This window comes from Bolinopsis microptera, chromosome 8, assembly GCF_026151205.1.
Source record: "Bolinopsis microptera isolate Bmic1 chromosome 8, MBARI_Bmic_1.0, whole genome shotgun sequence".
Lineage (NCBI taxonomy): Eukaryota > Metazoa > Ctenophora > Tentaculata > Lobata > Bolinopsidae > Bolinopsis > Bolinopsis microptera.
The window spans coordinates 12,870,449-12,883,223 of record NC_087079.1 but is presented as its reverse complement, the minus strand read 5'-3'; the positions used below and the strand labels follow the sequence as shown (position 1 = coordinate 12,883,223).

The 12,775-nt window shown below is 38.9% G+C and overlaps 1 protein-coding gene across 1 annotated transcript in view; it reads right to left on the bottom strand.

Annotated features, from left to right (window-relative positions):
* LOC134819682 (regulator of nonsense transcripts 2-like) overlaps positions 1–12,775 on the bottom strand; it is a 93,244-nt gene that overhangs the window by 63,441 nt on the left and 17,028 nt on the right. The window contains exon 18 of the mRNA XM_063829765.1: positions 7,986–8,087. Coding sequence (XP_063685835.1) covers positions 7,986–8,087 — 102 coding nt within the window. The remainder of the gene's footprint in view (positions 1–7,985; positions 8,088–12,775) is intronic.

The following is a 12,775-nucleotide window of genomic DNA, read 5'->3' as shown; positions in this document are numbered from 1 at the left end:
TAGAAGGGGAGATACGGTCCGTTGTGATATAGGGAGACGAAGGGGAGGGGGTGGTATGCGGGGTTGTATTTTGTGTGCAGCAATCATCGGTATTTCTGGTACGCTAAAATATTAAAATATGTCCAAAATATGTGTCATATCTCATCAGATCTAATCCTTGAAAAAGAGATTTATTGTTACTTGGAGCACTAATATACTGAATTTGTCACAGCTACTAATCACAACCTACGATAGTGCGAAGCTCCAGCAAAGTAGCTGTAGTGCTAGAATAAGTAGCTGTTGTAGCTGTTGTAGTGGTGTCAGTGCATGCTGCATACATGTGCCAGCCTCCTCATCCCAGGGACAAAAGGATTTCGCGATTATTTTGGCCAAAAATCGCGATACCGCGATTTTTAACAGGCTATACATTAAACTATACATAAAATTTGTCGCTAATAATGGGGAAAATCGCGATTTCGTACATGCCGCGATTTCCTTTTGTCCCTGCTCCTCATCCCACGTCGGAGTAGGTACTAAATGTGTGCTATAAGTACTTGCTGAGTAGCTGCGTAGTGGGTTCATGTACTAGCTGGAAACTAATCCTAAAGCCCAGCATACTATTCTGAAGCCCAGCATATTTCCAACATCTAAAGCAATCAAGTTCTACTGGACCACAAGTACATTGCAACATGTCGACCACTGAAGTGCCACGGATCAATTAATTTTGCACGTGCAAAGCCACAACAACTGAATAGCGCCCATCAACCAAGCAAATGTTCCCTACTGCTAAGTTTTGAGACTGGGTTACAGACAAAGATCTCTAGTACAACTCTCTGCAACAACAAACGAACCGTTTACCGGTGCACTAGCCGTGAGGACGAGTAATTATGATGGGAAATGAGAGAGTAGCTGGAGATTAAACGAGAGATAATCAACAATATTGTTTTCAATCTCGTAGTCTACCGCCACACAAATAACAGTGAGACGGAGACCAGTGTTACTCTTGGCTCGGAGCCAAGCCAAGGAGCAACGCTTGATGGCACCATCTCGTGAATTTGGGAATTGAAGTCAAACAATCAACATGAAATACTTGATGTTTAAATTAAGCAGAAAGTTTTCTGTATAGGCACATCATGCTTCACAGTTTTACAGTCAGACAAAGCATATTTTTAAAGAAGCGGATTCTAGAGGGGACTGGATTTGAGAATTCTAACAGTCTGTTATAAGAATGATCTTTGATCGTCACAATAACGATAGCAAAGTGCACACCGCTATCTTTGACCACGCAATTGGTAACTGCCACCGTAGAATAATTGGTGACAGCCAAAAATGCCGCTAAAGAAATTTTTGGTAACTGCCACCAAAAAAAATATTTTTACCACCAAAGAAATACTTGGTGACGGCCACCAGAGAAATACCACAGCAATACTGTACGGTGAGATTACTACATGCAGTCAAATGGAAGCTTAGTATCTGCCACAAACTCACCGCAACTAAGGATGATGACGAGGGAAGTGATACAGAGCTGTAAAGGCAGGCAGGTTGAAATGAATGTGTATGCGCGGGAAACTGACGTCAGCCTCGCGGCAACATAACGGTTGAATAAGAGACGTTACTGGGGTTGTGTTGCACGAACTTGCACGAGTCAACAGGTCAGCCGCCGGAGCACCGTTTGGCGGATCATTATGAGTACTGACGCGCTTGAGTTTTTGGTACGGGTAAATATAGTGGAGTGATTAAGGCCAAGGACGAGTGAATAACTAAGGGAGATTTAACATCGCGCACATATTGTACATTGCGATCATTTGATTTGATCTACCGCAACTAAACTCAACCCAAATACAAAATCCGCAAACACAAGAGCTAACATAAGTTATTATACGTCAAATATTCTGAGCTAATACTCCACTCAAACAATGGCATTTATGACCGTTCTCTAATTGTGACCTCATGTTATTGCTCAATCATACTTGCTGGTAATACTTAATCAGCAGAAGCTCGTTACTCCAGGTGGTCATTAGGCGGCGAATGTGATTTCTTGCACTTACAGAAAAGCCATTCGACAATGAGAAATTTGAAGCTTGGTACTGAGAAAGCAGCTTTCAATGCGATGCTGATTTTGTCGTAGGCGAACTAAACCTATAATGAATACTAAAGTTCTGTATTAAACGAGCACGCACATTTAGTAACAGGAGGTAACGAGAACTGTTCCGACTTAATAGGACATTATGTTTGGTATACCCATGATATTCAATTTTGTAATGCATTATAACCAATTATTAGGCATATGTATAGCATTTTAACCTTCCTGCAAGAACCAAACGATGCCAAGAATCTCCAATTATACCTCGGTAACAATATGTCCTCCGAGGGTAAGTGCTTGAAAAAGCCTTGAAATAGCCGGGTAGCAGCAAGACAGCAGGTAGCGGAATCAGGACGTATATTTGACTTTCCCGAGGGCGAACTTCGAGGCCGATTTTCAGATTCTGTACAGGAAACAGCTGAATGGCATCTTGTCTATTCTAATTTGGTTTACACAATACCATAGTTATGCAAAAACACTATTGTTAGCTATGTCTATGACGTTGTTATTCGCGTACAACTGCATAAGTATTAATACTGTACTAAGCAGTCGCATAAGTAACGCAAGCACTTTTGAAGTGCGTGACCTCGATACGTGATCAATTACAAGATCTACAGACTAACCCTCAACTTCAAAGACAGTCTGAAAGCAGATAATTAGTTTCCTTTCTCAGTTTTCTTTTTTTGTATTCTTTCTTCCTTTTTCCTCTCCTCCCTTTTTTCCTCCCAGCTTTGAATCTGTGATGGATATGATGGAAGGCTTGCGTTCACTTTTATCCCTACATGGGCTCCCGGCCGTGCGTCCATGTAGGAGCTGTGGGGCCTTCCGAGTGATAGGGTTACAGTGACTGCTAGTAGAGAAAATATGAAGGTTCCACCAGTAGACATAAGTATCGAAAGCAGGGCATTGGCTCGACCTCCGACGCGGGGTATCTGTGAGGACCCTGGTCGTTATCAGCTCTGCACTGTTTCAGTGTATCCTGATGCCTGAAATCTCGGACACTGCCTACGTACGGGGTAGACAGCCACGGATGATTTTGTCTGTGAGCTTTTCATCACTTCCTGACATGAGCCAGACCTCAGCTGGATCCTTCCATTTCCTTTTTCTTAACTTCCCGTTCAGTCTACCTCTTCATCATCAGTTAGAGCTGCCTCGCCTTGCATTCGAACTTTGCCTCCACAGTTCACCACGGCACCTCTTTTGGTTGCCTCCTGCCGGGCAACACTAGCTCTCAGACACTGGCTAACTTACTGCGCACGGTTTAGTTTCTGTGTCTTTTCTGTGGCCGTGCGTTCCGTTTTATGCCACCCTCTCTGCCGTTCTCGCGCTTGCGCTCACCCACTCCTCAGTGGGCTGTTCATTTGACAGAGTTACTGGCTGGCACTTCCATCATTTTCTCACTCACCATCACTGCCCAATCAAATTTATGGAATCAAAATCACTATACACCCATGATCATAATATGATCAAAACACAAAGCTTTGAAATATACTTTTTTCTGTTTGAGATTTGAATAACGTTACTGTAATGTTCCAAATTATATATTTTTTTAATTACTAGCAGGAACCCGTATAACCCTAAAAAGGTGCCAAGACTCAAGACTCAAAAAATAATTATTACCTTTTTAATTCGCGTTTTTGACACCACTTGGGGGTCCAAATTTTGGGCTCTAAAATTCCTGTTGGCCAATTTTTTATTTTTTCATGCTGATTTGGAGGCCATTAAAACATTTGACCCAGTCAAAAAAGTTTCAGTTGTATATCTTTTACGGTTTTTGCGGAAAGTCGCGTTAAATTTGATGCCGTGGTGTCAGTAAAATGGTACGGATAAACATATATCGTCTCGCTATATATATACAGTAAGATAGTACTTAAAACGATTCCTTAGAACAGTGTTTGCGATATATTAGCTTATGTAAATACATAGGCTTGTAAGTAAATACTTCTAGAGAACACTCTAATTGAAGCGGGAAAGATTTTTTCCTGACTTATCCCTGTTATATTATTATACGATCTCCTCGGTTGCTCTAACAAGCGGTATAACATAAATGGACGGGGTATAACAGATGATTTGAACGTGATTTCAGAGAGGCAAGTGTGTAACTATCATCAGTGGACTGTTATAAATAGACAGATCTCTCTCATTGTTTGATTTGGTGATAAATACAGTAAATGCGACTGAAATTACGCCAATTTTGCAGTTGCTACCTGTCTTTACTAGGGTATGTGTAGCCCATATTTATAGTTAGCTCAGTTATTACATGCTATGGAAGATGTGAAGATTTATGGTAGGTATTTAATTTACTGTTAGGCTATTGTGCATCCTATTTTTAAAATTACTTTCAACACAAAAATTTGCTTTCAAATACAAAGATTTGCTTTCAAATACAAAGATTTGCTTTAAAATACAAAGATTTCCGATTATGAAAGTTATAACAATTCAGAAAAAATAATAACTCATCGAGAAAAACAGTTGAGGATTGTAGATCATTTTAATGTAGATTGTAACCGAAGGCGACCTAATTAAATATTTCAGTCAATCTGACGTAGCCTGGACGCAGATATTCATATAGTAGATATAAAATAAAGGCAAAAAAAGTGTAGTCATATTGAAGTGTTAAGCTATCTCTACTCGAAACATCAAGTTTAAGAAATCTGGAATGTGTCACAGACGGGAAAGCAAAAAAGACAACCCCGATGACAGAAAAATACTGAATAATTTATCGTCGATTCAATAAGAGGTTAGAATTAGTATTAACTGAAAGAGAAAAGCATGTTTCCCTCCAGAGTCGGTGATATACGCGGACACAATGCCATCTATTGCAACGAATTTAATGTTGTCCTGGCGCTTAGAGAGCTTGTTCTAGAGTCTAGACCTGCTGTTAATTCTGTTAACAATCTTGCAAAATATACTGTCCTGGGAACAAGAGTCTAAAAATATGACTGATTTTTCCGTCCAATTATCAGTATATTATTTCAACTTAGTTGTACGTGATCAAACGTTTCTTAGTAAAGAATCTACCGCAATCCGTATTACTGTGCTACGTTTATAACTTTATAATAATTATATATATCTTTAAATCTTACTATATATAAAGCGAGACGATATATATATATATATATATATTTATTTATCCGCACCATTTTACTGACACCACGGCATCAACTTTAACACGGGTTTCCGCAAAAAAGATATAAAACTGAAACTTTTTTAACTGATTCAAATGCTTTAATGGCCTTCAAATCAGCATGAAAAAATCGAATATCGGCCAAGGAATAAGAATTTTAGTACCCAAAATTTGGACTCCCAAGTGGTGTCAAAAACGCGAATTAAATAGGTAATAATTATTTTTACTGGGAGACTTTAGGGTAGGAAACTGATCCGGCCACCAAAGAGCCTTTACACCACCAGTCTTAAAGGTTTGACGGGTTCCTGCTAGTTATTATAACCCATATTGGGCCAATTATTCCAGGCATGAATCCAATAATTTATAAACTTCATTAACCCCAGCAACACACGACTTTTTGACCTAGTTAAAAAAAACAAAACTCATAAAATCTTAAATTTAATAGAGCTCGTATTTTGACAAGGCAAACGAGGAATGGATCCCTCCAAACCTTGTACAACATCAAACGTGATGAAGAGAAACCTTAAAATTGCATAATCTTGGGCTCAGAACAAACAAAAAACAAAGGATTTAATTGCCCAAATTACATCCATAATTACGTTCATCGTGCATAATTAGTGTCAATTATGCTTGCTGTACTATTATATAATATGTCCAACTAAAACGTGCCAATTAGCTGAGCAATGAACTACTTCTAATATGTGCATTAATTATACAACATAGAGTATTATAATATGTGCATTAATTATACAACATAGATTATTATATATATAATATGCCAATATGTTACCCTCCCCCTCACAGTATTGATCAACAATCCTTCCGTCCGGCATCCAATAAGTTCTTTGAATTCTTTAAATTTTTTCTTCTTTGAAGATTGAGTCACAAGATCTTGATTGCCGTAGTACTACGTGATGTCGTGTTATATCAACAAAGGTGACAAGCAGCGATTAACAAGAAATGTTTTTATTATTTACTAGGTGTCTAGGACATATATCTATAAGTGAAGGATAATATGAAGTAACGAATAAAGATATCATAAAATAATTAATTGTGGGATCGGATAATTTATTAATAATAATATTATAAATTAAAGAGCACATCTAAGTTGAGTTTATCCAATTTTATGGGAATCCAAATATGTATGTTCTACACCACGCCTAGGTGTGGCATTGTACGTATTATGGACCAGTGTTCATCTTGTTACATTTCAAAAAACCTAAAATAAAAAAGTAACACAGCTCAAATATTTAGAAATTGCCTAGTGCCAGACAAAAATTCCGTAAGAATGATTAAAAAGTAAAAACGTCTGGGCTGCACTAAATGCAAATGATGTGTGAGAAAAAATGTGACCTTGCGAAAAAATACAGTTTGAAAATGAAGAAATGGAAATGATCAATCCAATTACAATGGAGGTGAACCGCTAAAGTATTTGATATTAGGTTACGGACCACAGATCGAATAGTGCACTTTTTACTCAACTTAATTTAATATAATCCGTGATTTGAGTTGATTATATTTTCCTAATCGGTTATGAAATGATGGTTAATGTGTTTTTCAAGTGAAGAGTACGATACCTCTCATTAAAACACGGGTAGTATGATAACTAAAGCTCGGAGTGAGCTGAAATAGAGGGTTGAGATTTAGTAATGAAGCTAAGGACTAGTAGAAACCTGTATACACCTTGATGCAGTCTGTTGGGACCATAAAAACTACGCAAGTTTAAAACTCGACTTATCAGAATTTTAAAGGTTAACACAGAAAGCTTACGACTAATGAAAAATATCAAATACTTTATGCCCTGTCAAAAACACTATATTTCGCACGTTAACGTCGAAAATATAACAACATTTGTGTGATAAACGTAGAGAGCACGGTTGGTTCCCTCTCCCAAATTGATCAAATGAAAACTTACAACGATTGCCCAATCAGAAGCTCGCAGCTACCAATGAAATACGTAAATCAGGGTCACGTGACACTGACATTTCATTCTTTTACCCTGCCGTTCTGCTGAAGTCAAGTCTGTTGTCGACACGTAGTTACAAGGAGTTTCCATGATAAACCTATCGCTAATTTTTCCTGCCTCGGTCTAATTCCAAACTTATAGGGTTTTGTCGTGAAAACGGCTGCTTCGCTCACGTGGATCGGGAAAATCGGACGATATTCAGGAATAGTCACTCGAATCTTTCTAATATATAATATGCAGTTATAAGAACAGAATCATTGAGGCATGTCACCTGGTGAGAAAGTCACTTATTTACCGTGCGTACAAGTTACACAACCATCAACACTTCGAGTTGCTTTGTCAATTTATAATTATGACTCAAATCGAGCCAAAGTTTGAGCTAAATATCTTAGATCCATTGTTGGGTCTGGAAAGTGATCACACTAACCGTATTTATGCTTGAAATTTCTGTTCAATTGAATATTTGTCGCTGTATTGAACTGAAATTATCCGAAACAAAGCTTCAGACCAAAACAAAACCTAGCGCAAGGAGTTCCACTATCAGTCAAATAGCTAAAACGTTACGTCTAAATTTACTTTATCATCGTATGAAAATTGGAATCAGCACCGCGCACAATGAACAATGTACAATGAACAATGCACAATGCACAATGCACCGCGCACAATGCACCGCGCACAATGCACCGCGCACAATGCACCGCGCACAATGCACATGCGCTACACTTAAAAACCACGTGTCAACTACGCACATTCTCATACTAACGTGGCAACTGCCCACACGTGACCTTTAAACTAAAACAACAGCATAACGAAACTGAACTAATTTAAACCTGAAACTGGGCAAGTCCGGCCAGCAGAGATGCCACACAGTAGATGTTATTGTACTTAACGTTCCAAACTCTGCACAAACATTTGACAGCGTACATTGCTACCTGAAATTAAAATCGGTTGTTAGAAATAAAACAGTTGCAGTGGTAAACTTTTTATTCAGTGAATTTGGTAATAAAATAATACAGAGGTATGCACCGGTAAGGTGAATGATTGTGAATGGTATTTTATGGTATTTTCAAACCAAAATAGACTAAACTTCCGCCACATCAGAATCCAGTCCTTTTGCAACCCTGCAGTTGGTCACAATGAGCTTTAATGGGTCATTGCAAAATTAAATTCGGCTTTAATTGTTCTTTCAAACAATTAAATTTATGAGTGTGATAAACTTAAAACAAATGGAGTTCACCTAAATAACCAATACGAATGCTCAGCTTTTTGGGATCCCGTAGATAAATGGCGTACAAGACGTCACATAACTTTGACCCCAATAATCTGACCAATTTTTCTAAATACCGAATACCGTAAATTGATGCTTGGAGGCCGGAGGGGTGTTACTGAAACATATATAATAGGTTCTATTGGGAGGAGCTTTCAAAATACATATTGTGTATACCGTCTGGTAAACGTACTGTAGGGTACGTGTCGCACTAGGGTACGTGTCGCACTAGGGTACGTGTCGCACTAGGGTACGTGTCGCACTAGGGTACGTGTCGCACTAGCGTTCGTGTCGCACTACAGTACGGAAATCATACCGTCTTCGGTTGTAAAATGATGTATTTTGCTCCGCTCTTTGGCCTTTATTCAATGAAGTGAGCCATTTAAAAAATGATACGTTATTTTTATTTTTCAATCTCCAAAGTTAAGAAGAATTATATTCAACTTGAGGTAATCTATCTACAATATGAAGCTTATGTCACTGAAGATGACGCCTTGCAACATGTTTGACGGTAGCCTGTAAATTGATAGTTTGATCTCAGTATTTAAAACAAATCATCTAGCTTGATTGATTCAAAAGGGAGAAAAAAATGCCTCAATATGACGTATGTTGATTTACATTCGTCGTAAATTTAATATCTCGTATTATAGGTTTTGGTAAATATTTTGCATATTAATATACGTTCGGAATGTGTTACCGTAGAAGTTCCGCCTCTATTTAGCTACAGTGTAACTATGTGTAACTATGTGTATAACTATGTGTAACTATAATACATCAGGAGTAGAATATTGTAGAGAGAAAATTGCAATAATACAGGTCTGAAATCAATACTGATGTGACGATATCTGAGCAGTAGTCAACATATTCTCTTCTCCATCAGAAACCTGTGACATGATCATATAAGGAAGTTGGTCTAATTTCTCGTTAGGGCAAGGGTTTCAGCATATGCTTCAGTTAGAGATTGGGTTCTAGAGTAAGGGTTGGGTTCAGAGTAGAGGTTTGTGGTTTGAATAGTCACTGCGGGGTAACAAGTAAACGTGTTTAAGTGAGTCATGTGATTATCGAGTGTGGAGTGATTAATCGCCATCTAGCGAGAACTCCCTTCACCCATCAATTAAAACAGAACAGTTTTGTATGGCCCAGCGATTCAACGAATCTGAATAAAGCTCAATGATCAAGGTTTGCGAAGCGGACTTCGAAGTACTGATTTCAATGATATTTTGTGAATGCTTGTCGCGACTTGTAGCGATATCCAACTAAATATTGACAATTTTGACCACCCCTCATTTGAATAAGAAAGCAGGGGTGACTGGTGAGTAGATACCAGACGTGACGACTCGCTTCATCCACCAATTAAAATCTATGTATGATAGTCTGTATTGTCCTTGATTCGAGACTCGAATAGCGAGCTTCGAAGTATTTATTTCAATGTCTGCAATCAGCGCTCCCTGGAGCATATAGTTCAGTCTTTTCTTGTGGCTTTATTATTTTATATCTGAGTACCCAATCGGATGGTAGAGTATATTTTGGTCAATTCTTATTGGCTAAGCTATAGTATAAGTATTCGTGTTCCGCTAATGCCGATGTTAACTGTTTTCGGCGGCATCTCGTAGCTAAGTAACCGGCTGTCTCAAAAGAGCACACAATTATTTCTTGTAAAATTATAACTTGTTCATGGTTTTAGACCTTATTATTTACTAATATCAATTTACCCTTTTTTAGTGGGTTAAGGGGGGGTTCACCCTGATTTTTTTGTGAAACTTGGTTTCGAGATAGCAGTTGACCAACAAACTAGGACCAATGACCGAACTTTTGAGGGGGTCCCGGACCCCAGCCGCCAAACGGTGCCCGCGGGGCAGCCACGCCCATATTTGGTCCAAATTAGGCCCAATTTAGCCAAATACCCTGAACATGCCCAAAACCCAGATTCTTCTTGTAGCTAGTGGTCCCCTAAACTTGTATATGAATTTTCATCAAAATTGGACAAAAAATGACTGAGTTATGAGCCAAAAACCATATGACCATATTTGGGCATACGCACCAAATTTGATCGATTTTGGCCCATAAATTGGTCAAATATCAATATTTTTGAATGAAACCAACTTTATATGGAAGGTAAGCCTATACTACACATTCTCTATGATTATCAGCTCAGTATCTACCTAACTGTGGATTCTGTGTTCAAATAATCGCAAAAAATGAATAAAATCGCCCATATCTCAGTTCGCGATATTTGCGAAACTGATTTCGCTCAAAACAATAGAACTCAATAGGGTTTCAATATTTTTAAACATGAAATTTTCAAAATCAACGTAGAATCGCATTTCGACCTTAAGTTTTGTATTGGAATTTTGAGTTAGGCCAAATTCTGAAAAATACATTGCAAATTTTGGAATTTGGCCGCCAAATTTTTTAAAGGCCAAACTATGGTTTTTGGCTCATAACTCAGTCATTTTTTGTCCAATCTTGATGAAAATTCATGTACGAGTTCAGGGGACCACTAGCTACAAAAAGAGCACCTAAAATCTGGGGTTTGGGCATGTTCAGGGTATTTGGCTAAATTGGGCCTAATTTGGACCAAATATGGGCGTGGCTGCCCCGCAGGCACCGTTTGGCGGCTGGGGTCCGGGACCCCCTCAAAAGTTCGGTCATTGGTCCTAGTTTGTTGGTCTCGAAACCAAGTTTCACAAAAAATTAGGGTGAACCCGCCCCCCCCCCCCCCCCTTAAGAGTACATAGGTCGGGATAATTTAAACAGTTTCTCTATTTGATCTCTGGAAATAGAATGTTTGATGACCATGCAGGTGCTAAAAAAAGGCTGATCCTTAAAGAAAACAATAACATAATATGAATCAATGCAAGAAGGACATAAATGCAAGAAGGACATAAATGTCCAGACAATAAATTTTACAATGACTAAATTATAGACCAAGGTGCTACCAATAAGCTACTGGGAGTGGTCATTTTGTCTCGGTCCACGCAGCCGCAAAAGCCTAGTAAACTCTATTCATGGCCCTAAATACACGTCTTGGCCGCAAATTTATCCGTAGTCTGTCCTAAAACTTGAATTACAACTGCAACTTGTATCCTTCCTACGTATTACTCCACCTTACAAATGCACTGTTAATCAAGATCAATACTCCATTTAGCTTTATATTATTTTGTAGCATTATTCTTACTAGTCATATTCAAGGTACGATAATATGAGGCTACTCGTTCTGGTAGGGCTGCTGACTTTCACTCTGAGTTCTGAGCTTGGTAATGAAGCACCCGAGATACTTCAACTACCTCGAAACTACCTCTCAATACTCAACCTCACGGCTTGGGAAAGAATCACACAATCGACCCACTTCCTACTAACGACACCCTCACTAGCTGAAAAGAAATTCGAGCACACAATCTGTAACGACTATGTCTTCGGGGAAATAAGCTCCATAATGCCGGTACGGGATAAATACAAAGTCTACAGATTCTCTGATATTGATGAATTTAAGAAGGCAAGGGAGGGGGAATCCTTTTCAGGATACAAACTTTGCTACTACGGTACCTTTAATTTCTCGGGGTTACCGAGATCGGGTTGCGTACTCTCAGAAAGCCAGGTGTGCAACAACTACTCATCCTGCCTCACTGATGAGTGTAACTGTGGATATGAGACTTTCCTTTGCGCTGACGGTGATGGTTGCATATCTTTGGACCAGGTCTGCGATGGAAGGGCAAATTGTAAGGACTACAGTGACGAGTGTGTTTGTCAAGATTTTCTAACTTGCAAAAAGGTGCAAAGTTTCAATCAGTCACAAGCACAATGCTTCGTACAGCCGAACTGCTTAGAGGCAAACTATGTCTATGCCGCAGAGAAGTTCTACGATGATTTAAAAGCTTGGGAAGATGCAGATGGTCATGGTGTTGGAGTGATATCATTAGATCCCAGAAAAGTTAAGCAATGCATAATGAATAAAACATTGATCAGCTCTCACTGCAAAAGAATAATTTTGCATCACACAGGAATTAACTACCCAACATACAAGTGCAAAATCCAGTCGAAAGATAACATCCAAAGTGTGATCCACAATGACGGACGGAGAAAGATGGTATTCTGTGACGGTATTCAGCACTGTGAGAACGGTATTGATGAGCAGGACTGTCCAGACACGTTCTACTGCAAGTCAGACAACAAGCCCATTCCAATAAACATGACATGTAACTCAGTTTCAGATTGCTCGGATTCCTCTGATGAATGCAACAACTGTACCACTTCCTCCTTCCTCTCCTCCCAAGATAATTTGATAAGTGGCAGAGTGCTTCCTTACGTGGTTGCAATTCAGATGGCTTGCATACTGGTCCTCAATAATTATGC